This window comes from Camelus dromedarius, chromosome 29 (genome assembly GCF_036321535.1).
Source record: "Camelus dromedarius isolate mCamDro1 chromosome 29, mCamDro1.pat, whole genome shotgun sequence".
Classification (NCBI taxonomy): domain Eukaryota; kingdom Metazoa; phylum Chordata; class Mammalia; order Artiodactyla; family Camelidae; genus Camelus; species Camelus dromedarius.
The window spans coordinates 27,147,094-27,173,840 of NC_087464.1; the positions used below are offsets into that span (position 1 = coordinate 27,147,094).

Genomic DNA, 26,747 nt, shown 5'->3' on the forward strand with positions numbered 1-26,747 from the left:
GCGCTTCGATGGGGTGAGAGGGAAGCAGCTGCAGTGGAGAACTGGGCACTCCTCCCACCCAGAGAAGGGGCAGGCGTGGGAGGCGGGGCCGTGCCCCGGGGGCCTACTTGTCACACAGGCTCCCGAGCGTGGTGAAGATGCAAACAGTCCCTTGCAAACACATGCGCGCGTGCGCACATGCACACACGCTTGGCAGCGACACCCTAGTGTTTCCCACCTGCAGGGTCTAGGACACAGCTGTTACCTGTGGCTTCCGGGGTAGGACAGAGGCCAGAGGACCCAGCCTGGCCGGGGGTGCTCCCTAGGTCCCCTGAGACCCCGGCAAGAGGCGGGAGGAGCCCCACGTCAACGGAAATGCAGCTTCCCACCCTCACGGCCACCCCCAGTCCCTCACCTCGCTCCCCCTACTTCACGCTCAAACCCCTTCCTGGCATCTGAAGTCCTTTCTGTCTGACCCTCCTTGCTGAGCCTCACCCGTTCTCTCCTCCAGGGTCAACCTCAGTCCAGATCCCGTGTCTGCTTTCCCAGCATCGCCCCCGCGGTGTCTGAGTCGTGGAGACAGGGCCGGGGGTGTAAGAGTGCTTCCCAGAGGGGAGCTGTGAGGATTCAGTGAGACAAGCCACGTGCAGCCCTCAGTGCACCGCCTGCCCACGGAAAGTGCCCCCCAAGCCTGGGCTGTTGTCACCAACGGCCTGTCCAGGGGAGGGGCGGGCACGCGGGTGCAGGGGCGCGGGGCCTGCGTGTGAGCGCTGCATCATGCCGAGGGGCTGCAGCTCCTTGCAGCAGGCCGTGGGCGGCGCTGGCGTTCTCCAGGCAGGGTGTGCACTTCAGAGCGCCTGCCTGGCCGCAGCGTGCAAGACGGGTCTGAGTGGGGGAATCCAAGGTCGTGCCGTTGCATGCCGTTGGCCCCGGTTGACAAGGACGGCTCTTCAGCATCTGGGCAGGCAACGTAAGGGGGGGGGGGCGTCTAACCTATTTTCCAGCAACACCTCATTTTTTAGTGAGTAAGTGACTTTAGAACCACGTTAATTGCGCTGTCAGGGAAGTTACACAGCGGGAGACGGGGAAAACCTGTAAAGAGATCGCGAAATAGAAAATCCACTGATATGGCTCTCGAGGGGACAGTGATTCAGGGCCACAGAAGTATCAAAGTTTCTGAAATCCTGACACCTCCCCTCCCATCCCAGACCCCACACACTGACCCGAGGAAGTCTGTTCCTCAGTATGTGCATTAGTTAGGACTCTGCATCGCAAGCAGTAAAACAAATAAACCCTCTGCTCAAACTGACTGAAACGGTAAAGGGAAGTTATTGAGTTGCATGATGGCAAAGTCTAGAAGGAGCTTCAGGTAAAGCTTGATCTAGTGGCTCAAACAGTGTCATCTAAGACCGGATCTCTCTCTGTCCCGCTGTCTGTAACGTAGGCTTCCAACTCAGGCCTCACTTAGCGGACCTCCAGCAGCTCCAGGCTTCCCCTCACAATGACAAACGTCTGCGCTGGGGCCTGACCTCACGTCCTCACTCTACACTTTCCAAGCCAAGGAGAGTCTCTCTTCCGGTGGAATAGCACCTCTTTCCCCCACGTCTCCTTGTTTCCTGTTGGTACTGATGCCAGTCTTGATGTCCCTCCTGTGCCCTGAAACCCTGGGTCCGGCTGCCACTGTGCCTGTCCGCCTGGAGGGGCCCCAAACCCCACATGTCACAAGCCCAGCTCATTCTGACTTCCCAGACCTGTGGCCCCAACCTGCTTTCCTGTCTGTGTTCCCACCGCCACCACTGAGCTGGACACTGGGGCATCCTGGACACCTGCCTCCCCCTCATGCCCCCAAACCTAATCAAGCCCCAGGCCACACATCTCTCTGGAATCCCCCCTTCTTTCTAGCCCTACCGCCCGGCTCACGTTGGGTGCCTCGGGGCCCTGGGTGACCACCAGTCTCTATTTAGCCGAGGTCCCCCATGCTACAGGACCTCCTCACCTCCCTCCTCCACGTCTGGCACTGTCCCGAGGGCAGGGTCGACGTCACTGTCACTGCCGCGAGGGCTGCAGCCCAGGACAGGGCCTGGCGCTTAAAGACTCCCACCGAAATGTGTGGCTGGAAGACATAAACGGACGCACGAGAGAAAAGAGTTAGGAATTCTTCTTGGGAAAGAGTCAACCTCCCCGAAGGCCCAAGAAACAGGACATGCCTCTGACCGACCACCCGTGCGGCCCGGCAGGGTTGGTACCCCAGCCCCACCACCCCCTCCTCATCGAGTGAGAGCTGCCCACCATGGCAGGGGCTGCAGAGAGGCTTCTGGTGGGAGGTGGCCCCCAGAGCAGAGGACTCCCAAAGGCCCTTCACATCTCCGGATTCTGGATTCTAAGAGTCCAGCTTTCCCTGCAGCTCAGTAGTTGGCCCCAGTTACCACCTGGAGCAGCTAAAAGTTGAATTGCTCTATTGTTCGAATTCACCAGAAAGCCAGCACACTGCGGCAGGGGCCCCGGGAACAAAGTGTGCTGGTTTCTGCCCCACCCCATGTGGCGGGCGTGCGGGCTGTGACACTGAGGGTGTCAGTTCCTGCAGCGACGTTTAAGTGTGCGTCAGGGAGGAGGCAAACATGTGAAGAGCTCCCACCTTCCTTGACCTGCTGTGACTTGGCAGAGATGCCAGGCTGGGGACAGCCGCACCAGCATGGGAACAGGCATGTGGCTTCATGGCGTGGGTCTTCCCTGTGAGGTCGCTGCACGTCGACAGGCGAAGACTCGCTCTTATCCCTGTGCCGTTAAACGAGGCCGCCCTCAGCCCTCGGCAGGCTGGGAGGAAGAGGTGAAGAAGGAGACGAGAGCTTGGTTTTGCCGTGTCCTGCCCGGGCGCGTCGCTGAGCTGGGCGCTGCCAGGCACGGTCGTAGCTAAGCCTCATATTAACCCTGAAAACAAACATCCCTGTTTTCACAGATGACGAGACAGAGGCCCAGAGAGGTCCCCTGACTTGCCAGTTGAATGACTGGGGAGCGGTAACCCTGAATACAAATCTGTTCCCACAGCCCAGGAGGCCCCAGGCTGACAAGACAACCATGTTTGGATCTGAGGGCCTTGGTGACCTGTGTCCGGGGGTTTATCACACTTCTTGTGGCTCTGCCCCCGGAGGAGGGGCCTGAGCGGCACCCTTACAGAACGCCCCAGTGCTTTGTGTGCAAGAAAATAATACACATAGAGCAAAACGGGTTCTCTGCCAGCGTTCTCCGCCTTCTATTGTGCTGGTTTGACTTTTTGTTTTTTTAATACAAAGAGGTACCAAGAAGCCAACTAAAAGCAAGTCATAATCTCCTTGGTCAAATTAGCTTTTGTTGACATTAAAAAAATGATTGACAATACTTACTTCATCGCTTTATAGTATATACACGTACCAAATCATCATTTAAACACCTAGAACGAATACAATGTTGGGTGTCAGTTATGCTTCAATGAAACTGGGGAAGAATCTAAATTTAGAACATTCGAACAACAGGAAATGTTAAAAACGGAATGCCATTCTCCGCTGGTCCCCTCCCAAAGGCCGTCTTTCCAACTTTTCCTTGCAGTTCCTTCCAGGAAGGAGCACGCGGAGCGCGGCCCAAGCGGCTCGGTCCCCACCCACGCGGGGCCGCGGGCCGTCCCTGCAGCTGCTCCTTTTTCGCCCTTTTCCACCCAGTCACTCATCCCTCAGTTTCAGCACGAAGCCGCCCCCCTTTCTTCTCCTGAGCACGTGGTGTTCATGTTCTTTGCTCATTCAGAAATCCGGTTTGGGGTCCTTTTCTTATCAAAATTTTTATAAATCAAAGAAATCTGCTCTTGGTCAACTTTGTGTGTTGCAAATACGCTTTCCTTGTTTCCCACTGTTTAATCTCAAGTGCGCTGTGGCCTTTGCTTCTGGAGGTGGCTCCCAGGACGGCTCCCGGGGAGCGCAGGGAGGGCAGGGGCCGTACTGGCTTTTCTGTTGCTGCCGGGACAGATTTCCACAAACGCAGTAGTGCCTTAAAACTGGTCAGACACACTGTCTCAGTTCAGGAGGTGGGGGGCTCAGCGGCTGGGTGGGGCCGCATTCCCCCCGGAGGCTCTGGGGAGACGCGCTCCCGCCCCTGGGCTGGCTTCCGGAGACCACATCACGTGGCTCGGGTCCCTGCCTCCACCTTCGAGCCCAGCAGCGCCGTCTTCTCTCCTCTCTGGCCTCCGTTTCCATCCTTACATCTTCCCTCTGGCTGAGCCTCCCAGTTCCCTCTTCTTTTTTTAACCTTTTTTTTAAATTGGAGTAGAGTCAGTTGACAACTGTGCCAATTTCTGGTGCACAGCACAGTGTTTCCATCATGCACACACATACGTGTGTTGCTTTTCATGTTCTTTTTCATTATAGGCCGTTACAAGGAATTGAATACAGTTCCCTGTGCTGCACAGCAGGACTTTGGTTTTTTCTTGGAATGGAAGAGTGTTATTTATTTAACATCTCAAGTGTCTGTTCTTTATTTTATATATTCACTAGAATGAAAATGTACTGAACAACGTTCACGTGGCCTCTAATAGATTTGCTTTTGGAAGGAAGCAAAATTGCACCGCCCCACAAATGCCCCTCTTTGGCATGAGGATAATTTGGGGTTGACTGTTTTTAAGAGACATACATACATAGTAGGCAGTGTCTACAAACCCCGATCTCCCAGTTTACCCTCCCCAGCCCCTCGCTCCCCGGGTAGCCGTAAGTGTGTTTTCTGTGTGTGTGAGTCTGTCTGTTTTGTTCATGAGTTCGTTTGTGTCGCAAGGAGGAATTCTTGAACCTACTCCTGTGCCTCCCGCAACCCCAGCCTCTGGCTCTGAGTGACCGTGTCTCTTCTCACTGCCCCCAGTGGCTCCGGCTCCAGAGGAGGAGAAGGCGGTGCAAGTGTGGGGGGTCGGGAATGCAGGGTCTTCCACTTAGACTGTAGCTGCCTCACCCAACGGTGCATCTGAAATAAAACCTGCCTCGCTGCCCCAAGACTAATTTCTTCCCGGAAAAAACCCACAGCTATACAAATAATATTTGACCCACATAAGAAATTAATAGTCTTCCTGTTACTACACTGGTAGCTATTTCCGGTGATCAAACACCCTGACCTTATCAGCCCGAGAGAACACTGACCTCCTCTCTGTCAAGGCTGGATGACGAGACATCATTAACTTGACAAGAAAGCACGTTGCTTTAGTGACCTGGAAGGGAAATGGGGCGGGTGTGGGGTGGCGGGGAGGGCAGGGCGAGAAGTCTGTCTTCACTCCATCACACGTACTTTTAACATACTTGAAATCATACAATTTTGCATCCTGCTTTTTTTCACACGGTGGTAAGCATTCTTCCAAAGTTTAAACACCACCCCCCACCCCAACCACCCTGTCTTATATAAGCCCCGTTTTAAATGCTTGTATCACGTTCCACTGTAGAGCAGAGCACAGCCTGAGTTTTAGGGGCAAAAGTCAACGTTCCAGGATTATTCTTGCTAAAGCAAATCCTCGTGAGCCCCGATAACTAGCGGAGGAACTGCTGGAGACGTTCCAGAGAAGTCGCTGACAGGGAACAGCTTTTTTAGATTGGGGACGCGGCTCCAAGTTGTCACAGCGGTGTGCGCGAGGCGTGGACGCCAGCGCTGCTGTAGGGATGTGAGCTGGGTCAGGAAACACGTCCCAGGAGGCGGCCAGGGTAAAGTGTTAAAATAAAAAAAGCCAACAGATACAGAAGACACACTACCTGGGCGGCGTGTCCCCTGGAGAAGAACTGAAGGCTCGGTCGGAGGACGTCCGGCCCGGACGCAGGCAGGCAGGCAGCTGCGTTCCTGGGGGCCTGCTTAGGCCTGGGGCCGGCAGGTTCCTAGCTCTGAGCTCTGACCATCTGTGCGGCTGCGTGGCCCTGGGTTCTCGGCCCTGACTGCACGTGAAGGAAAAACAGGACTTACCACATCCTGACATTTTCCTGGAGGCAGGGTGGGCTGCATGACCCCCCGTCAGCCACCACCCCACCCTCGGAAGTCGGGGATCCATGCTCCTTAGTCGGGCGTGGCAGGAAACACTGAGATATCAATTTTACAGAGCATTTTACACCCAGTTTTTTGTTTTGTTTTGTTTTGATCTTGCAAACCCTATTTTCAGGCCTCACCGTAGGGAGGCTTGGTTAAGGCTCCGCTTCCGATTGCCGCAGGTCTTCTCCGAGGTTGCAGCAGAGTTTCACCCAGCAATCTGCGGGGAACCTCCCAGGGAAGTGGCAGGAGCCCGCTGTCCCATTAGGACTCTCGGTGCCCTTCCCAGAGGGCCCAGCCTAAGCGGCAGGGGGTTGGAACTCGGCAGGAAGTGCGGCCCGTTTTAGGTCACAAGCCCCTTCCTGGGCAGCCGCCCTGATGTAGCCCACCTCCCCCTGAGCCACGCCCCCCCCGCCCCACTCAGACACCTGATCAGCCGGTAAACGCCGTCAGCACCACCCCCCAAGTCTGCCTTGGATCCACGCCTCTGGCTCCCCAGTGCAGGGCAATCTCCTCGCTGGTCTTCCAGCCTCCATTTTCCTGCCTCCGCCTGGGCTCCACGCCACAGCCAGCATGATCTTTCCAAGCTGAGCGCGTCTGACTCGAAGCCGGTGTAAAGTTAGTGATCCTCATGTCTTTTACTGGAAACCATCCCAAACCAAAAAGGATTTAAGAAATTAAAAAATCCATTTTTAGTGAAAGTAAGAGACACTTAAAACACAGAACAGGTGGGAGAGTTGCCCCAAGCCAGAGACCCTCCGCAGAGGAGGTGGACGTGGACAGTGTGCCGCAGCCGCAGGGACAGCTGCATGACACTCATCAGAAGGTGGGGGCACACTTGCAGTGCAGCTCTGCAAGCCCTCGTCCCCAGCAGCAGGGAGCAGGTGCGTATGCTGGCGGCATGAGGTCTGCTGGGCCAGGACTAACTAGGGCATCATCGCCCAGAGGAGCCGTACTTGTCTCTGCGGCAACAGGGGAGGAGGCACTTGGCGCCGGGAAGAGCCTCCCCTGGGCTGGAGGCAACGCAAGGCTAAGTGCCCTTATATTAACCCTGGGTCACAAGGAACATTTAGACCACCTGGAAGGCAACCTTGACCGCCCTCATACAGGAGGTCCGTGAGGAAGTCAAAGAATCAGCTGCTTCAGTGACGGTTAATCAATACAAAGGTTTGACAAGAAAAAAAGGGAAAAAAGATAAAACAAACAGCAGGCGAAGGTGCATCAAAGAGCGTTTCCACGGAGAGGTGGAGGCTCCAGCCAGAGAGTTAAGGAGACAGTGAGGCGACGGCGTCTGTGAAGAAAGAGCACACGGAGACCGGGGACGGCGTGCAACCGCGGGAGGACGCAAGCTGGAGCTGGCGGAGCTGAGGGAGGGAGCGGAGGGAAGAGAGAGCCATTTAACCCACATGCTTCAAATGGAGTCTAAAATCCGAAGGAGTCAGAGGGAGAATAAATACTGTTAAAAACCAATTAAGAGGAAGCAAGAGAAATGAGGGAAGTCAGAAAATTAAATGGAAGTAAAGCATGAGAGAAAACAACAGATATGAAAGACAGAGAGGACGCAGGAGGCTGACACCGCGGTTTGCTTCTAGGAAGGGAAATTAGGTCGTTGGGGCGGGGGGGGGGGGAACAGAAGATTCTCAGTCTTTTGAGAATTTTGACTTCTATGAACACATTAGCTCTTCAGAAAAGAAGCTAATTAAGCGATCCCTGCAGCCCCCCAGCACACACACATTCACAAACCTCATTATGCTCCAAACCCTGCGGTCATTGGCAGGGCAACCCTAGAATTTACTGCCCAACAGGGGTTGGAAGGAGGTGCGACAGGTACAACCCAAGACCAAGGCCGCCTACTCAGAGGCGGGTCATGACGCGGCCCTTGCTGCCCTCTCCAGCCTCACCCCCCATGCCAGCCCACGGCTCTCCCCGGAGCCGAGCCCCAGGCCTCTCGGTCTCCTCCAATAACCCCCACTGTCTCGGGGATGGTCAGCGATCAAAATTAGCTGACCCCCAGGCTAGCCGCACGCCCAGGAATCAGGAATCAGGTCCAGCATAGCGCTGCCCGCCTGTGTCCAAGACTCGAAGCCCTCACGTCCACAGCTGGGGGCAGGAGGCAGGCCGACGCAGGTGCTGTGTCTTTAGAGTTTTGCCCTGGCTCCGCCTTCTGTGCAGAGCCGGGTCTGAGAGGCGACCCCTGCCGTGCCACTCCAGCCAGGCCTGGCCTCCGTGCCTTCCGTGCACAGCTGCGACAACCCAGAGCCACACTTCCCATCTCCCGGCACCAGCCACTCTCTCTTAGCAGTTTCTCTGGAAATTGCATAATCTCCAACGCGTAATTTCCATTAGTAACTTCATTTTGAAAGCCTGTCAAGTCTGCCAGGTGCTGCCCAAGAGCCCAATATGCAAACACCCTAACAGCTGCCCCCTTTAAAAGAAAGAAAATGTTTTCTTCCCTCAGCTCAAAATTTCCAAACTCATTTCGTCCCTACTCCTGGCCTCGGAGCAGCACTGAAGAGGAAGAAGAGAGGACTGGGTCCCGGGACATGTGGCATGGGGTTCGCCAGGCTCCTCTCTCCCTGTGACGGGTCTCTGAAGCCCCACCTGCTCTAAGAAGTTGAAGGGAAGACCCCCAACTGGCCTCAGCTGGAGCTGTCACTCCTGCGAGCCTCCGTCTCTCCATCCATCAGTGCTCTTGTGAGGACCAGGGGCGACACGGCGGAAATCCCGAGTCCTGCACGCTGCGCGCAGCAGGCAGCTGGGCGGTGATTACCGCCTCCTGCCTCTGGAGTCTGTCCTCTAGAGGACGTGACTGTGCTGGGACTTTCCAGTGGCATTGCTCGTGAGCTAGAAAGGGCAGCCCCGCCCCTCAGGATGCTGGTTTGCAGGGAACCGAGTGGTCGTGTTGACATCTGCAGAAAGCTTTCTTGCCAAACCTGAGACACTGTGCAGACCTAAGCCTGCTGGTGGCATCGCTGTGGCTCTGACAGGCCCACGGAGTTCAGTCAGACACCCGGGGGGAGGCAGAATACTTGGTTTCCTTCAGGTTCCAGCAAAGCTAGGTGGTCACCACGTCCACTTCAGCATGAGGAAGCTCACATGCACTGCGCTGTCTGCCTGGCACGTGGGAGGCCTTCAGTAAACACCGGCAAGCTGAGTAACGTCAAGGAATAAATGAATTAACTGCACAGGCCAGAATGAACTCTGCATTTTGACTCTGTGCTCTTTGTTTTGCTATGTATGAATGGCTAATTTCAAGTGTTGATGTATCAGATAAACACACACAGGGGTGTGTGAGGCCCTGTGCTAGGTCCTGGGGACACAACTACAGGCAACAAAGTCTTGCCTTCGGAGACCTCTCTGTGCAGAGAGGGTGGCAGGGGGGAGGGGACTACGACCTGCACCGTCTGCCGGGGCTGCAGGAACCAAATACCACAGACCGGGTGGCTTAAACCGCAGGCCTTTATTCTCCCACGGCTGTAGGAGCTGGAAGTCCGAGATCAAGGTCCAGCCAGTGCGGGGTCTGCTGAGTTGAGTGCTCTCTCCCCGGCTTGCAGATGGCGGCCTTGATGCAAGCTTCCTCGGTGCCTGCAAGAGAGAGCTCACTGAAGTCTCTTCTCAAAAGTAGGCTGACCCTATCGGACCAGGGCCTCGCCCTGCAACCTCGCTTAACCTTCATTATTTCCTTGTGCCAACCATGACCACATTGGGTCTGCAGCATACGACTTTGTGGGAGCAAATTCAGTCCACAGCGTTACCGTGCAGCGTGACAGCCCCATGACGGAGGGCCCTGAGGCACCTAACCCAGCCTGGATGCCGCGCTGCGAAGGGGCCACTGACGGGGGGGTCCTTTGACATGGCTTTTAAATAAGGTGCCTGCAGTCCTGACCCCGTGGGCAGCAAAATGCCCCTTCCCCTCTTCCCCCCTGCCGTCTCTTTTATCTGCCCGTCTCTTTCCCTTTCCGTGATTTTCCTTGACTTTTCACACAGGGAGTACACAGGCACGCTTCTGTTATAAGAGCCTGAAACAACACACGCAGGAGACTTCACAGCAAAAGGTCAAGACCGCACGGCGCCCCCACACCCAGCTCCTCCGCCCTCGTCGCAGACAGATCCCCACCAGCAGACCGACCCGCACCGTCCGCCTGCACCCCTTGGGTCCGCGTGCGCGTGTGCACAGAGATGGTTGTACAGTAGGCACGACGGATGTGCGCGCGACTCCTGTGTTTTCACGTGGTTGGGGCCCGCCGATCGCACTCGCCCTGCCCCCGCAGTGCGTCTGGGGACCGGCAGCGAGGGAGCCGGCAGGGCTGTCACACGCAGCCTCCGTCTAACGGCTCCAGACCGCGGGTTTCTCATGGTTTGTTTAAGCTTCATCGCTGACGTTTCTGGCATTTCTAACTTTTTTTGCTATTGAAAGCAAGGAAGCAGTGGCTCTTGCGTTAGTTATTTCTTGCTCCTAACACGTTATCCCAAAACCTTGTGTCCTACAGCTGTGATGAGTATTTAACGTGGCTCAGTTTCTGCCGTCAGGAATTGGGGGGCACCTGGCTGGAGGGCTCCCGGCTCAGGGGGTTCATCAGGCTGCGGTCAGGATGTTGGCTGGGGTTACAGTCACTGCGGTTTGACGCGGCTGGAGGGTCCACTCACTCCAGGGCTGCTGGTGAGAGCTTCAGCCGCCCCTGTGTGGCTCTCTCCACGAGGCTGACTGAGTGTCCTCACGACACGGCAGCAGGCTATCCCCGGCGTGAGTGGTTCCCCAGGGCAAACAGAGGCAGCAATGCCCTTTATGACCTGGCCGCAGAAGTCACAGGTCGTCACCTCTGCCTCATTCCGTCCATTAGCACAGAGTGTGCTGCTGGGCCAGACGCCAGGAACGGGGTGAGGGGGATTGACCAGGAGCCCAGCGCAGTCTGGGTGAACAGAACACAGAGATGAGACGCTGCCCCTGGGATCCTCCCACCACCCCGAAAGGACATGTCCATCACCAGAAAGGCTCCTGTGGACACGCTCTGCCCGTCCTAAAGGCATTACCGACGAACGGGGGAGGGGAGAAGAGGCACCCGGAAAGAGACAGTGGGTGGCGCAGGCGCCCACGGGGCTGAGCCAGGGCCTCGGGAGGGAGCGTCAGCGCTGGAAGGCGGTGGCTCAGGCGTTTCTAACCTGCTCTGGGCACAAGCCAGGAGGGGAGCGCGATGACCCGGGAGAAGGCGGCGGCAAACAGAGACGCGTGTGGGCTCTGGGGCCAGTCCACCAGCCGCCACGGCCCGTCCTGCCACATTGCTCTGCTGACACACAGACGCGCGCAAGCCCTGAGCGGCCCGCGGGCGGTGCGGGGACCTGGGGGCTGGCCGCAGACAGCGGGGCAGGGGAGCGCGGCGGCTGCTGCCACCACGGCGGGAAGTACCACGCGGGCGCCTGGACACGGCAAAGACTCGGGGCTGCTGCGACTGAGGAGAGTCATGGAGGGGAGAGAGTCTCCAGGACCCCGGTTTCCTCCCTGTGCCATCTTGTTCCCTCCCTGGTGATCCCCGCACACTTTGTGTTAACGCCCAGCCCAGCCCTGCTTTCATAGAAGGCCCTTCTCGCCGAGAAAAGGCGGGTGTGGCTTTATGCGCTGACCTGTCACGTGTGCACTTCAGCGGGGGACACGCTGTGTTTGACTGAAGCAGAGGGATGGAAGTCTGATGACGACATTTCAGGCATCAGCCAAGCCGGGGGGCACCTGGCCCGGCTGGCGCTTCCCAGTGCTGCTGCCACCGTGACTCGAGGGAGCGGCCCACCTCCTCTCCTCTGCTCCCCCCCTTCCCTCCTGGGAGGCCTGTCCTCCCCTTGCCCACACGGCCACCTGAGTCCCTGACGATTCCGGGTGGGTGCGTTTCCACAGGCAGGTGTGCGTCCTGTTCAGTCACATTAAAAATAAGTCACTTGGCCACACAGCCAGTACATCAATCTGCTACTTTCCTCTGCTTTCCAGGAACAGACGGTTCAAAAACACAGAAGTGCATCAGCTGGTGTGGCAGAGAATGAGGAGCAGGGGCATCGCTAGCAGCGGAGCCGGAGAACCAGGCGCTGCGGCAGGAGGAGCCGAGGAACGCAAGGGCCTGAGTTTAGCTGGATGTGAAAACAGCGGGGCTGAGCGGAGGCCTGCAAAGGTCAGGCTGTAGTCCACAGGGGGGCTCAGGAAAGCGGGTTGTTTCATGGTCTTCACTCTCCCCTCCCGGGTGTGGAATGGGCATGCGCCCTTCACTGCTGGGCGGCAGACGCTGGAGGTTGTGGCGTCTCGGGGGAGAGTCTCTCTTCAGCACCCACGGGAGGGGGCGCGGGGCTGTGCAGAACCTGTTTGCTGGGAGCCCTTTAAGAGCCCCCCCGGGACAGCTTGCAGGGCGGGGCGGGGTGGGGTTGTCAGGCCCCGGGTGCAGAGCAGGAGCAAGGCTAAGACTGTCGGAGCAGCGGCCGCACCGAGGCTGACTGGTGGGTGGTTAGCAGGCTCGTGGCTCACGTCAGGCACAACACGAGGCTGGTGCCACGGGACAGACGATGACTCCAGAGCCGCCCCCTCTTGGCTTCCCTCCCGTCGGGTGTTTGGTGGGGCCCCAGTGTCCCCTGCCTGGGGAGGTCTGGGTCCTGCTTGCCTCCTTGGCTCTGGGGGTCGGGGCCAGGCCAGAAGGTGATGGCTGGCGCTGAGTCACTCTTCTTGACTCACAGGAAAATGAGCGACTCTGCCCGTTCCCTGGGGGACACGGAGGGAGCAAGGGCAAGTTGGAGGGGGCGCGGGGGGCGGTGGCAGAGGAAAGCCGAGGGCCGGGGACCAGTGGGATCTTCACAGCTCCTCTTTTCAAACTTCAGGGTGGTCCCCGAGTTTGTGGGTCCTCCCAGCCTGCCCCACGTGTAATCTTAGCATACACAGATCGCACAGACACCGAGTGAATCGGTGAGGAGTCCGTTCAGCGCGAGGAGCACACCTCAGTCCACAGCGTCGCCCTGGGAGGAAGGCACACTTCCTGTCCCAGAGCGGGGGCCGCCGGCGAGGGCCCGGCTCTCTGCCTCCGACCCCCATTCGGCCTGTGCTTTGGCTTCTGCCTCCTGGTCGCTGCAGGGTCCCTCCAGACGTCCTGGCATCTTGGCCAAGACAGGAAGCAGGGGGCGGGGGTGGCAGCAGCCTCTCCTGTTCCTTTTATTAAGAAGACGAAAACTTTCCCAGAGTCTCGCCGTTGCTGAGAACAGGCACGTGCCCACGTCAGTGTTTCAGGACTAATTAACCTGGTCATTCTTTATGCCCAGAACAAGGTCGGGGGTCAGTTTGCAAAGAAGAAAGGGGAAAGGATGTTGGGGTCAGATTGTCTTGCCCTTCGCTGTTCACGGGGTGAGGCCCTGACAAAGGGACAGACATTCTACTGCAAATCAGAACTAAACAGTAAAACAATTCAAATGACGTTGGATACAACCTGGCCAGAGAAAAAGTCTCTGCTGCTGTTCACTAAGCACTGGAGGAGCTGTGAGGGGAGAGAGGACCCAGCTGTGGGCGGAGAGGACACGGACACACACACACACACACACACACACACACAAAACCACCTGGGGCCACGAGGGAGTGACAGTGGGAACCGGTGCACGGTGTGAACAGAAGCACAAGGTGGTCCCAGTGGGAGGCACGCTCACTGCCGGCCCCGCCCACAGCCCTTGGGGGGATCAGGTCACAGCTCCAGACCGTGCAGTCCTGTGATGTCCAGACCCCCCTCCCCATGGCTGATGAGACTGGACACGGACCCTGGGCCAGAGGCAGCCAACCCACCAGAGCAGCAAGGAGGTGAGCTGAGCACTCAGACTCTGCAGTGGGAGACGCTGAGATGGCCGCCCGGGGAGAGGGCCTGCCAGCTGCGGGGCAGGGCCCAGAGGCCCTCAGGAAGCGCAGCCTCACCCCTGACTTGGGGCTGGGGTTGCCCGTTCCACCCGACCACCTCCATGGCTGCACTCTCTCCCCCGCGAGTCTCCCGACCTGCCCTCCAGCCACTCCTCTGTGCTTCTGCATGTGCCAGGGCTTGTGCACACAAATACACCCCCACCCGTGTCTCATGCCTCCTGCAGGATCAAGGTCAGGGACTCTCACCCCACCCTGACCGTGGCTGCCCTCTCTGGCCACCGCAGCAGCTCATGAGGCCCTGCGCTGGCATCTGCTTCATTGCATGGGCGCCACACTTGTGTCCTTGTCACCTGCCACTGTGCTTGTGACGTGAGTGACTGAGTGACTCTCTGATAAGCAGCCTCAGCTGACTTGACAGAGTTTGCTCGGAGAGGAGGGGGCTTTCCTTCCTGGGGGATCGGTGCTTTCTGGGGCTCTCCTGCCCCCAAAACCCACCCCATCGCCTGCTCCCCTGCTATGTGCAGACAGCCTCATCGCCTTCTTGTCTGCAAGGCTGCTTGGAAACCCTCAGGAGCATTTCTGCTCTCCTCTCCTGGAGAAGAGGAGCAGACAGAGCCAAGAGCAGAGGGTGGAGAAGCACTCAGATGTGATAAACAGGCAGGAGATTTCGGAAGCAATCAGGGGAGAGGAGAGCCTACATTATCCCCGGAATTCACAATGCAGCGCTAATGAGCCGGCGGCCTGACTGGATCCTCTCCGCCTCCCGCAGCCTGGGACCAGCGCTCTGGGAGAGGAGCAGGGAGGGCTGCTGTCTGCCGCACCGCCGCCCACACAGCCGGCCAGCGCCTCCCCGGGGACACGGCGGTGTCTGCAGACCCCTGGGAGCCTGGTGTCCTCCCCGGGAGGGGAGGGCATCAATTAGGCCCCCAGATGTGACCGGTCATAAAGGCGGCAGACGCGCCCTGACGGCAGTGGGGCAACGCGAAGAGGGCTCTCGCCAGAGCCTGACCGCGCTGGCACCTGCTGACTGCAGCCCCCAGGACTGAGGGAGCAATTTCCGCTGTTTATAAGCCCCCCGTCTGCGGTGCTACAGCAGTCCAACGGACCAAGGCGTGAATAAAAGCGTCACTGAAACGTACTCCCTGCCAAGCAGTGTTTCGAGCGCCTCGTGCACACCGGTTCATTTAACCATGTTGTCATCACTGCCCCTAATGGGTACCATTGTCACTGACCCCCTTTTACAGACGAGGAAACTGAGAGCAGGGGCCTTGACTCTTCCTCCCACTGGTCAACTCCAGCACCCCGGTGGCAGGAATCCAACAAACTCATCTAGTTAAGGCACCAAAACGCACTCTGATGCGGAGCCTGGGGCCACAGCTCCCAGACGAGGGCTGGTGGGACCTCGGAGACGCACTGAGGCTCTGCCGGAGGCTCAGCCCCTCCCTCCTGCTCCCTTTCCTTCCGCACTTGCTTTCCAAGGGCTTCCTCTATGTGGAACTTGCGCACAGAAAGGAATCCGATTTCCTTGCCGCCCCCAAGTGGAATATAATTACAATGTAATAAGCAGGGATAACCTATGCATAAAAATTATGATAAAGTAATTTAAAAATACAAGGAGAAGCGAACATGTGCCACAATGATTTTGTTACCATCCAGCCGCTCATCCCCTCCCCAAGGGTGTGCGGTGGGCTAAGTGGCACGCAGGGGCAGGTGTGGTGGGCCCCTGCGGCAGGATGGGGTGGTGGCTGCCTCCCTCAGGGCAGCGAAGGGTCGGGGTGGGGGCAGCAGGGCAGAGCAGGCTCCAGCCCCAGGCTTCGCGCTGCTCCAGGGGCACCCCCCCCCCCCCCCAGAGCTGGCCCAGCCCAGAGCGCAGCCTCCAGCCCCGGCCCATCAGGAAAAGCAGGCCAGTAAGCCTTGTCTTGGGCCCTTCAGTGTCCCTCTGGCCGCCTGCCCTCCCTCCATCTGTGGCAGCTGGCAGAGGGCCCCAGTGCCCAGCACGCCCAGAGCACAGGCAGCACGGCCGCCCCCGCGGCCCCCAGGGCTCTGCCGGGTGACGGATGGGGCTGCTCTCGCGCCCGGTCCCGGACAGCGCCTTTGAATAATAACTTGGCAAAATTACTCTTTTTTGCTTTCCCTATTTCTGATTCATTTGCTCTTTCAAAGTCATTCATCTCTTTTGAGTTAGAGGCAGAAAAGCAGGATGGGAAGAGGGGCAGGATGTGTTGCAGAGGGACCGGGGACCCTGAGCCCCACCCCCTCCTGCTACACGGGGGCTGGAGGCGCAGGGCCCCGCCATCGCCATCGCCATCGGGACGCCCACGCCAGTCCTCACCTCTGCACGCGGAAGAAAAGAAGTTGGGAGGGAACTTCCCAGGCCCCTGAACTTGCACCTGGAAGGCGGCCGCCTGCTCCGCCCACTTGCAAGGCTGGCCCAACCCGCCTGCATGGATGAGTCCATTCAAGCGACCCCTCCCCCTGGTGGGAACTGGTGTCCGGGTTAGGCCCCCTTTCCTTCCCTCTGTGGGAGGTTGCGGGGCCACAGGCCTGACCTCGGGAGCTCACAGCGTGAGGGGGAAGGGCAGCACACACCCCATAACCCACCCCCGATCCGCAGTCTCTCTTCTCCGGGTGTGGGTCGGCCTTGGCCATCGCAGGCCCAGCTGTGTCCACACCTTGCCGACACGTGGGTGAAGGGAGAACAGCCGGCCTTCGGGGTGCATTTGTTCCTGGACATCCAGGAAACGCCCAGATGGACGGCCCGGGTCGTCTGTGCACCAGCAAATCCCATCCTGCCACCTATGGCGATGTGAGGGGCAGGGCCTGAAACACAGAAGTCTCCTCCAAGCCTGGCCCTTCCTGACCTTGCAGAGCAGAGGGAAGCCCAGAACCCAGCTCCGGGTACAGGGAGGGAGGGGTGCGTGTGCGTGCTTGCGTGCACGCGTGTCTGTGTTTGTTCATGAGCACGTGTGCGTGCGTGTGTTCGTGTGCGTGTGCACACGTGTGTGCGCGTGCATGTGTGCAGGGGCAGGGATTGGGCAGGTCGGGGTGGTGTGTGCATTTGTGTGCTGGGGTGAGGGGCTGGCAGCTAGAGAAACTCTCATCTTGAAACGAGGTCTCCTGACCTCACAGTTCTGCCGAGTCTGGGCCTGGAGGCACTGCCTGAGCGGGGGCTTCAGGGTGGGGCCGGGTCTTCAACGGCCCTTCCTCGATTCACTGGCACTCAGGAACCAGTCTCCTTCCCGGCAAAACAAAAGCTCTCGAGATCGCTGATTCCGCAGCGCCCCCCAGTGGTGCCTGAAGTCTGTCTGGAGCGAAAGACTTCAGACACACGTGGTTGCAAGTCCCACATGGGGTCCTTTGTGGATTTTACTAGGTTCCTCCACAGGCTCCCACGCCTTTCGGAAGAACTGTAGTTGTGTTTTACAGATGAGGGAAATGAGTGCCCATAAGCAGCGGGGTGGGGACCAGAACCCGGGAGAGCCCGTGTTCCTCCCTCTCCCTGCGAGTCCTGAGCCCAGCCTAACCCAACAGGGCGAGGGGACAAGGCAGCTAAAGGCAGAATCCTCCAGACACACCACCGCCCAAGGGCAGAACCCAGTCATGTGTCCACCACGTGCAGGCCAGCCCGGGACCCTCCCGGGCCCTGGAGGGGACACAGCATGACGAGAAAGTGGGAGCCCAGCCTGGGAGAGGCAGGGGCAAGGGCTGGGGCACCTCTAAGTGGCTGCTGCGACGGCCACGGGAGCTGGAGCAGGCAAACCGAGCAGCAGCAGCAGCACCTCGCCACTGGGGAGGCCGAGCCGCGGACCCAGCCAACGCCGGACCTCGTGGTGCGCAGCAGTTCCCAAAACTGGAAGGCGCTGGCCCCGGACTGAGCCCGGAGTGCTGCAGACAAGCACGAGACAAGCTGCTCTCACTCCTCCTGCCCGTTGGGGCTCCCACCCCTCCCCGTCCAAAGTCCAACACGCCCAGCGGGCAGGCGGACACACAGGGGCAGGATAACCAGGTGGCTTGTGGGAAGCCCACGTCCCACCGCACCCACACTCCAGCCCGAGGCTACTCACCGAAATTCACAACGTGGGCCACAGTGTGCACAGGACAGAGCCCGACCACCACGCAGCCCGTAAGCCGGTGGAACTGGACGTTGTGGTCCAGGGGCAGGGCCTGAGCCAGCCACATGGGGCAGCGCCTGAGCACGAGCACCTGGCGGCAAAGCAGGAGAGAGCCGGCCTGCCTGCTCTGTGTCCCGCCCTTGCCCGGAGCCGGCCGTGCCCCCGGACGGGCCGCCACCACCTCCCGGCCCCTAGCCCGCGCTGCTCCCGCAGGGCCACCGCTGCGGTCTGCAGAGTGGGGCCTCCGGGTCTGGGGAGGGGAGAGCGCGTGTTACAGGACGTCTGCTCCTATTACTTTTGTCTGAACACGTGAGAAGCACGTAAGCCCTTCCTGGTGGTCAGTGTCTGTGTTGACGTGGGCCCTCGCGTAGTCGTCCGTCAGACGGGCAGAGTCGCCTGTGGTTCCTGAGACGTCCCGGGCGGTGACGGTGAGGGCTGCCCACTTGCTCGTTTGCTTGAATGCATTTCTGCAAGCCGCGGTACGGGGACGTGCAGATCACAGTATCTGGTTTTCACGAACTGAACTAACCACCCCCAGGAAGGACAAGTAGCTGAAAAAGCTCCCTTCAGAGACAGTGCAGGTTGAAAGGGCTGCTAATAACGCAATGAGTCACGCGGCTCCCGCTGCCGGCGTGGGTTCTCTGCAGCCAGTCCTGCGGCTAAAATGGGGCCCACTCAGATGAGAGGCCGATACTGTCAAGGAGAGTATCTGAACTAGAGACGAACACCCCTGACCGTGAGGGTGACCCTTGCCTCCCGGCTGTCTCGTGCCGCAAAGCCCTGGTGAAGGACAGCAGGGCGCACGGCGATAAATAAGCACGTGCTGGGTAACTGGTGGGGAGGGTGTTCTCTGTTTGTTTGTGTTTTGTTTTAGTTGTGATAGTTCCACTTGTGTTGTCGTGTAGTTGTTTTGCTGTACTTTCCATCAAATATACTTGGAGCCCTCGGTCTCCGGTCCCCAGGACCACAGTCTGGCTCCTTAGTCTGGCAGTCAAGGCCCCTTGAAGTGTTCTCTCTCCAGCTGGCGCCCTGAACGGGAGCCCACCCCGCCTCCTCTGGGCCCACCTAGGTTACTGTGAGGATTGAATGGAAAGTGCTCAGCACCCTGGCTGGTACACGGTAAGCACACAGAAGTGTCAACTATGTTCCTTACCTGCTGCGTGACTACGAACAACTCACTGACCCTCTCTGAGTCTTAATCTCCACCACTGAGTACTGGCCCAGCTGATTTCTAAGGTGCCATCCTACTCTGGCGCTGCAGGTGTCCACAGGTGGGTCATTTTGTCTAAGAGGAGCCACATTAGCCCCGCCACCCGCGTCCCCAGGCGCCCATGGAGCCCTACCGCAATGAAGCTGCAGTCAAAGTTGAAGCACTGGCCGCAGCCCTTGGCCACCATGACACTGGCACCGAGGGCCCGGTGCGCACTAGCTGCCAGTGCCAAGAGCAGCAAGGGGAGGCCCGCGTGGACGACCAGGCAGAGCAGGTGGCTGCGGTGGTTGTGCCAGTAGGCGGAGGTCAGCGGGCGAGGACGGCGCTGGTGTGGCCTGGCAGTGGGAGGCGTCAGCCAGTGGGCAGCACTGGGGGAGAGGGCTCCACTCAGAGGGATGTGGTGGGAGGGACCACAGGAGTCTGAACCTGGAGACCCTACTCCCTCTGTAGCCCACTAACCCTCTGGAGCCTTGTGGCAAGCAAGATGGCTTCCTTTTATACCAGGAAACAGAGAGGTCAAGTGACTTGCTTATAGTCACACAGCAAAGTGGGCCTAGGATGAATCTCTGGTCTGTCTGATGCCACTTCCACAGCCATTTTTATTACCTCTCTTTACTTCCCAACTAGAAAAAAAGGGAGGCAACTGAGAAGGATGGAAGGGCCTGAGACACATGGTAACGCACAAGAAAGTCAATACGCAAGAATGAACTACTGAGGTGGCGCCACTCAGAGCCTGGGGTCAGTCGGGTCTGGGTCTGTTACACCCTTTCTATATTATTTTCTCCGCAGCTCTTATCAGGTTTGTGCTTACCTAGTTTATGTGTCTGCTTGTTGCTATAGATTACGTCTCTCCACCTGGAATGCAGCCCAGCAGCCTCCTCCATCCCTGAGAGCAGGGCTCGGCCCGCGAGCGGCTGGCTGACCGGCTGAGCAAATAAACTGCCTTGGCCAACGCCTTGTGTGAGCCTGGGCGCGTTGCTTCAGGTGGAGCAACCTGAACGCCCTTCTGTAACTGTAATTTCCTCGCACTGGTGTATTTGTAAAAATGCCCGGCATATAGTAGGTGCTTAATATTGTGAGCCGATTCTAAAGAGACATGCAGAAGGTGGAAGCTTTGTCCCCAAGAGAAGGTGGGCGAGGAGGAGCCGACCAGCGGGAGCGGGCCACTCTGCAGCTGGAGTGTAACGGCCAACCCGCAGTGCCCTGCACAGACGGGAGGTACCCGACGGTCAGGCTCTCCATGACCCCGGGGAGCCCTGCAGCTCGGCTCGCAGCTCCCCGAAGGTGATGGCGCCGCTGCAGTCCCGGTGGGCCGACGGGAGGAGCACCAGTGTCAGCTGGTCCAGCCTCTCCGCGGGCATCGAGACGGCGCTCTCCTGCAGGCACGACTGCAGCACGGTGCGCAGCTCGTCCGCGTCGATGGAGCGGCTGCCTGCTCCAAGTGAGAGGAAGCCGAGGGGGGGCCCCCGACCCCACTCTGTCCTTGCAGATCCCCCTGCTTTGCACAACCACTGCATCGAGCAGTGACCCCTTCCTGTCCGGTCATCTCCAGCTTTCTGCCAACCGTCTTCAGGAGTATAGTCCAGGCAATGGAAGAGCATGTGGCACCTTCTGCTCACAAACCTTCCATGGCTCCCTAGTGTTTGCTCAACAGAGGCAAACACCTCCTCAAGCATGGAGAACCTTTGGTTTCAGTGCAAGGCTTCCTCCGGCATCTCCAGCCTCCTCTCTAAGTACCACTCGACCTCCAAGACCATCCGCTCAGAGTCCACAAGGAGCTGCATGCCCGGAGCCCCGACTACCCAGAGGCGAACTGTGTGTGAGGCAGAGTGGGGAGGGGCTCCCTGCTGCTCCCTGGCTGGTAGCAGACTCTACTCACCCACGCGGCCCTGAGAGGCCACCGCTGGGCCCTCAGGTCCAGCCTGGTGGCCTTATGTGCGGGTGAGCGGCTAAGAGTGACGTGACCACACGACCGCGGACCCCCGTGTGGGCGGACTCCCCACTGCAGGTTCTGGCCGCGTCTGACTGACTCGCAGACGTGGACCCACGGACACCGAAAGCCGACTCCAGGCTGTCATTTTACATGAGAGACCTGAGCATCCGCGAACTGGGGGACCCAGGGGCCTGGAACCAGCCTGAGCAGGAGGACTCGTGTCAGTGATCTCAGGGCGTCTGGGTGTAGACACACCTGTCGCAGCAACACACCTCTGCCCCCACCATGTGGCGGCGGCTCCGAGCCCCGTAGAGACTGCACCTTACTTTGCTCATCTCTAGGATGGGGCTGATCACCCCCCTTCTGCAGAATTGGTTCAAGGATAACAGGTGATTGATTATATAGCACGTAAAGCAGCATCTGGAAGAAGGTGGTTGCACAGGGACAGAAAGTCTCCTTGGTACTGTGGCCGCCACCTGGGGCAAAGCCAAAGTCTGTCACCACAGCACGATGCAGAGCTAACGCCGCGCTCCCCGGCCACGCCTCCTGTCTTCAGCTCTCCTGGTCGAGAGCCACCGGGCAACAGGTTTCTGCCACATCCAGAGCCCCAGCCCCTCCCCGGTCCCCTTCACACCCTCTCATCCATCCAGCCTTATTCTCTCCTGAGCCAGTTTCAGAACCAGTGTCCCCTTCACAATCATTCTTGTGCACGCATTCTTATTCCTTACCCCTCTGTCCTTCTATTCCGCTGACCCTAAACGTCCCTCATCCCCAGGTGCGTCCAACGACCTGTCTTCCCATCTCCTGCACCCGCTAAGTGCTCACCGCGGACGTAGAGCACCCAGGAGAGCAGGACGAGGCCGGTCCCAGCCTCGGCGAGGCCCATGAGGCCTGGCGAGCCCGCGTCAGGTGGGGATGAGAGCCAGAGGAACCCAGGGCCAGAGGGGGCACAACTGCAGCCAGGCTGCGCTTCTCAGGTGCAAATCCAGCCCCGTGACTCCCCTGCTCAGTGCTCTTCAGTGGCTCCCCGCTGCTCACTGCCCTGAAGCTCCAGACACAGCCTCTGGGGCCCACACGGTCTGGCCTCACCAACCACCCCAGTCTTGCTGGGCGCCTCCTCCCCACCTCAGCTTCCCTTCCTTTGATGGCTTCAGGCCTTCAGAGACCCTCTAAGCCACAAAGTTGCCAAAGGTGTGAACACCAGGATGGTCACGGCAGTGTCACTTATAATGCCAAAAAAAAAAAAAAAAAGAGCGGGGAACAACGGAACTGTCTGTTTTGGAAACGGGGTCTGAGCGAATGGTGACGAGCCGCAGCTGACACCTGGAAAGGGGCAGCCACACCGGGCGCGGTTCTGAGTGCACAGAGGTCAGCGACGGCCCCTCCACCAGCCTCGTGAGAAGCTACTACTACGATGACCGTGCTTTTTATGTGATGTGTGGAGAAATGAGGCACAGAGAAGTTAAGGAGCTTGCCCAGCGCCACATGACTAATAACCCGTGGGGCCGAGGTGTGAACCGCGGTAACCCGGCCTCAGTCAGAGACGGTGGCGGCCAGCCTGCGCTGCGTGGGGCACCGGAGCACACCGGAGCAGGGACACGAAGCAGCCGCCACGGTGCCGCTGCAACCACCCTGAGTCACCGCCTCACGCCCACTGGGATGGCTGTTATCATAAAAAAAAGCAACAAACCAGAAAGTAACCAGGGTTGGAGAAACCGGAAGCTCTGTGCATTGCTGGTGCGAACGTAAGACGGTGCGGCCGCTGTGGAAGGTGACAGGCCCTGCGGACAGAGGAGCCAGGAACTCCACTCTGGGGGACGTGCCCAAAGGGACAGAAAGCACGGTCTTTTTGAAGAGATATCTGTGCACCATGTTCACAGCAGCATGACTCACAGTAGCGAGAGGGGGAGGCAGCCCTCGTGTCCACCGACAGACGGGTGGGTAAGCAAGTGCAGTATCACACACAACGGAGTCTTACTCAGTCTCAAAAACGGGTGAAATCCTGCCACACGGTGCAGCACGGGGGAGCCTTGAGGCCACTGTGCTACGGGAAGTCAGTCAGTTGCACAAGGACAACCATGAATACTTCCACTTCCAGAAGGTACCTCGAGCCGTCAGATTCTCAGCAACAGCAAGCAGAACGGTGGGGGTGGAGGAGGGAGGGGTGTCAGTGTCAGCTTGCAGACACAGGAAAGTTCCGGAGGTGGACGCTGCTGGCGGCTGCACAACAGCGTGAGTGTGTTTAATGGGCATAAAAACGGTTAAAGTGGTAGATTTAATATTATATATATTTTACTACAATTAAAATGATGGTCTAAAGTAACAGTCTTACGTGCACAAGTGTTTATATTCAGTGGAAAGGGCAGTGCACACAGTGTGACACCTTTCTGTCTAAAAAAAGTGTGTGGTGCACACGTGTGTGTGATCAGTTAGAAGGCGGTGTAGAAAAACATGACGGGTGATTTTTGCTTTCTTCTTTAAACCATTCTGTATCGTCTAAAATGTTCACAGTGGGCTATTTTTGTTATCAAAAATCAACAAAACACTTTCTTTTTTCAAACATAGGAAAGAACAAAGGAAAGTCCTGGCTTCCGGTGAGTTGAATCAAGGCCATTTGTCTCCTGGACAGAGTCCCACCTTCTAACCAACAAAAGGGAGGCAGGAACCAGACAGAGATAGGGCGGGGAACCTAGAGAGAGAGACAGAGAGACAGAGAGAGAGAGAGGGAGACAGACAGAGAGACAGAGACAGAGAGAGGGAGAGAGAGAGAGACAGACAGAGAGAGGGAGGGAGGGGAGCCAGACAGCCACTGAGACGGGCCAAGTCCCTTGCCCCCCCCCCCCGAGCCCCCCGAGCCCCACAAAGGGCCTCACCATCCACGTCCTACACCTGGAAGAGGAATCCGGGTTTGCCCACGGGGCTGCCGTGGGTGAGCGCCCGCCACAGCTCCTGGAGCAAGATGGTGCCACTTCCGTCCGAGTCAAACAAGGCAAAGAATCTCTCAACAAAGAAGGACTGTGCTGAGCAGAGGGGGAGACAGGCAAGTGTGGCCACAGGGCTGGGCTCTGGATTCACTCACTGCGTGTGTGTGTGTGTGCATGCTGTGGGGTGGTGGGATTCAGGGAGCACCCAGGTGCCTGAACACAAGGTGTGATCTACCCACGAAGCCACTCCAGGGGGCCGTGTCCACGGCCCTCCCGCCAGCTGAGGGCAAGTCTGGGCTCTAGCGAGAGGCAGCGAGGATGGCTGTGTCCGGGCCTTGGGCCCCTCTCCGGCCCTGGTGCCTGGTAATCTGCACAGGCTCTCCGTCCCCGTCGGCCTTGCCATCCAGACCCCTGGTGGCCCCGTACTCAACAGGGGAAAAGGGTTAGACAAAGGCCACCCCGGGTCCTGCCTGGTCCTTCCCAGGGTGGCCCCGTGGGGCAGTGAGCACAGGAAGGAGGGACAAGCGCAGGCCGCCGGAGGCCTGGGCCTCCCCTGCCCTGGTGTCCAGGCGCCCTCAGTGTGGGCTGTTCCCAATGGCACTGGCTCTCATTTGCCAGTTCACCCTCTCCATTCATCATTCATCCAACAACCATGTCTCGCGCAGACCCTGCCTGCCAGGCCTGGTGCTGGCGCTGGAAACACAGGGTCTAGGACAGGCCAGGTCGTTGCTGCAGATCCGTCAGGCCCGACGCCCCCCTGGAGGCCGTGCTGACCGACCCAGACAAAGTGAGAGTCCCACGCACCACATTCACCGTGGGCGTCAGCCCTGCCCTGGCCTCACTCTTGCGCCCTGGGTCCCTTGAGTGATGCGTTACTACCCTCTGCCGACACGGATGGCCGTTATCTGAGATACTGTACAGCCCCTGTCGGGCAGGTCTCTTTTTCCCTTCCCCGTATTGACCATGAAAGGAGGCAGGACATTTAGAGTTCCAAGCAACATCCCTGGTGCCAGCAAGTGAGGGTCCCTCCCATCCAACAGGGGCATTCAAATGCTCGCCGGCTGGTGCTTCTAAAGGACGCAGGCCACCACCAGACGCCAGCCCAGGGACGCATGCGGAGAGGCTGGCATCTGAGGCTCACCCTCCCGCCTCCCTGCTCACGTCCTTGCTGTTTGTCGGGCACACAGGCTGTGCTGGGAATGGGCAGAGGGTCTGGCACCGAGAAGGACTGGGGAGGGTGGGGCAGTGCAAACGGCCTCTAGTGGACACAAGCCGTGGGAACCTTACTCAGTGGCAGGAGGTGCGGGTCAGCGTCACCTCCGTCGCCGAGCAGGGCGGTGACTGCGAGGTCAATAGCATCTTAAGACTTGACAGGGCACGATTTCCAGCTTCATACGTCTGAAGGCCCAGGAAGCCACGGCTACCGAGAGGGGCGGAAGAGCCCCGCGGCAGAGACAGAAACATCCTCCGGCCCTGCTCAGAAGTGGGGCCCTGGGGGCCGGGAGCAACGTTTCCCTCCTGCGCGGCTCCTCGCCCTGCAAACCAGGCTGCTCGTCCTCCGCGAAACGCGGACTCAGGGCCCCATCCCCAAGTGGGCTCTTGCCTCTTCCGCATTCAGGGCTCTTTTGGACTCTTGCAGACCAGTCTCCCCGTCTTCACCTGCAATCATCTCAAACTGGCGCGTCACCCACTGCAGCCACTTGGCGTCCTCCTTGGCACTCGCGGCGCTGGGAGACAAAGGAGACAGGCGTGTGGGTCTGGGGTGGCCGAGGCTATGGGGCCTCACGATGGTCCCGGGGCCTCTGCCTTCCTCCAGCAAGGGCCTTGGGCCTCCCAGGGGGTTGAACCAGCTTCGGCGGTGGGAGCAGCACCAAGTCGCCCTCTCTTCCTTCCAGCTGGCATGGGCTGGCCCAGGCTTAAACCTCTAGGCTCTGGAATGACAGGGCCCCATGAGCTGGACCCCAGACTGGGAGCTCGAGGTCAGAGAACGGTCCCCTCCGGGAGCGCTACTGACACGATGGCAGCGACCCTCCTACCTCACACGTGCACAGCTCTTCGCTGTTTTCGAACCCTTCCTGCTCACTGTTTCGCTTGGTCTCTGTTAGCAGGTGTAAGTTACTCAGCCGCTCTGAACCCGTTTCTTCCCTCCGACGTCTCACAGGGAGGAAGCAGGCTCAGAGCAGCTGAGTTACTTAGCTGGTCAGAGACAGAGGCAGAGCTCAGCGCCGAGGCCCGAGGTTCCTCCATCGTGCCCGAGTCTCCCCTCTGCCTGAGCACGTCGAGTCCGAGCCACGTCAGGACGCGGACCTCCGGCTTGGCTCTCCAGGCCCAGGGCTTGATCCGCAACGTAGAGTCCGCCATCTGAAACCTCGCAGATGGGCCGGCTGCCCTGCAATCGGAGCAGCGGTCAGGGGCAACATGGGGACAGCACTTTCTGGGCGTCAGGACCCAGCAAACCAAAACTGAGGCGATGAGTGAGGATCTACAGCCTCTTGTTCTATTAATTTTCCTCTGGGAGGATGGCTTTTGTCTACATCCCATGCGTTTAATGAAACCTTAAGTGATTTAGCTACAACCGATCCTCGTCACTCGCAGGTTCCATATTTGTGAATTTGCCTACTTGGTGAAATTTGTCACACACCCCCCGCCCCCACCAGATCAACGCTCGGCAGCACTTTCGAGGTCACCGTGGGCACCCATGAAGTGGAAGCATCTG

At 58.7% G+C, this 26,747-nt stretch overlaps 1 protein-coding gene across 1 annotated transcript; it reads right to left on the reverse strand.

The window, feature by feature from the left end:
- Positions 1–17,450: 17,450 nt before the first annotated feature.
- NOX5 (NADPH oxidase 5) lies at positions 17,451–26,392 on the reverse strand. Its single transcript, XM_064480791.1, is given in 11 exon segments — positions 17,451–17,495; positions 17,567–17,613; positions 17,616–17,639; positions 17,642–17,737; positions 17,917–18,055; positions 19,308–19,542; positions 20,397–20,430; positions 20,433–20,606; positions 23,981–24,122; positions 25,635–25,758; positions 26,151–26,392. Coding segments are annotated over 11 exon segments (1,302 nt in total).
- Positions 26,393–26,747: the final 355 nt, after the last annotated feature.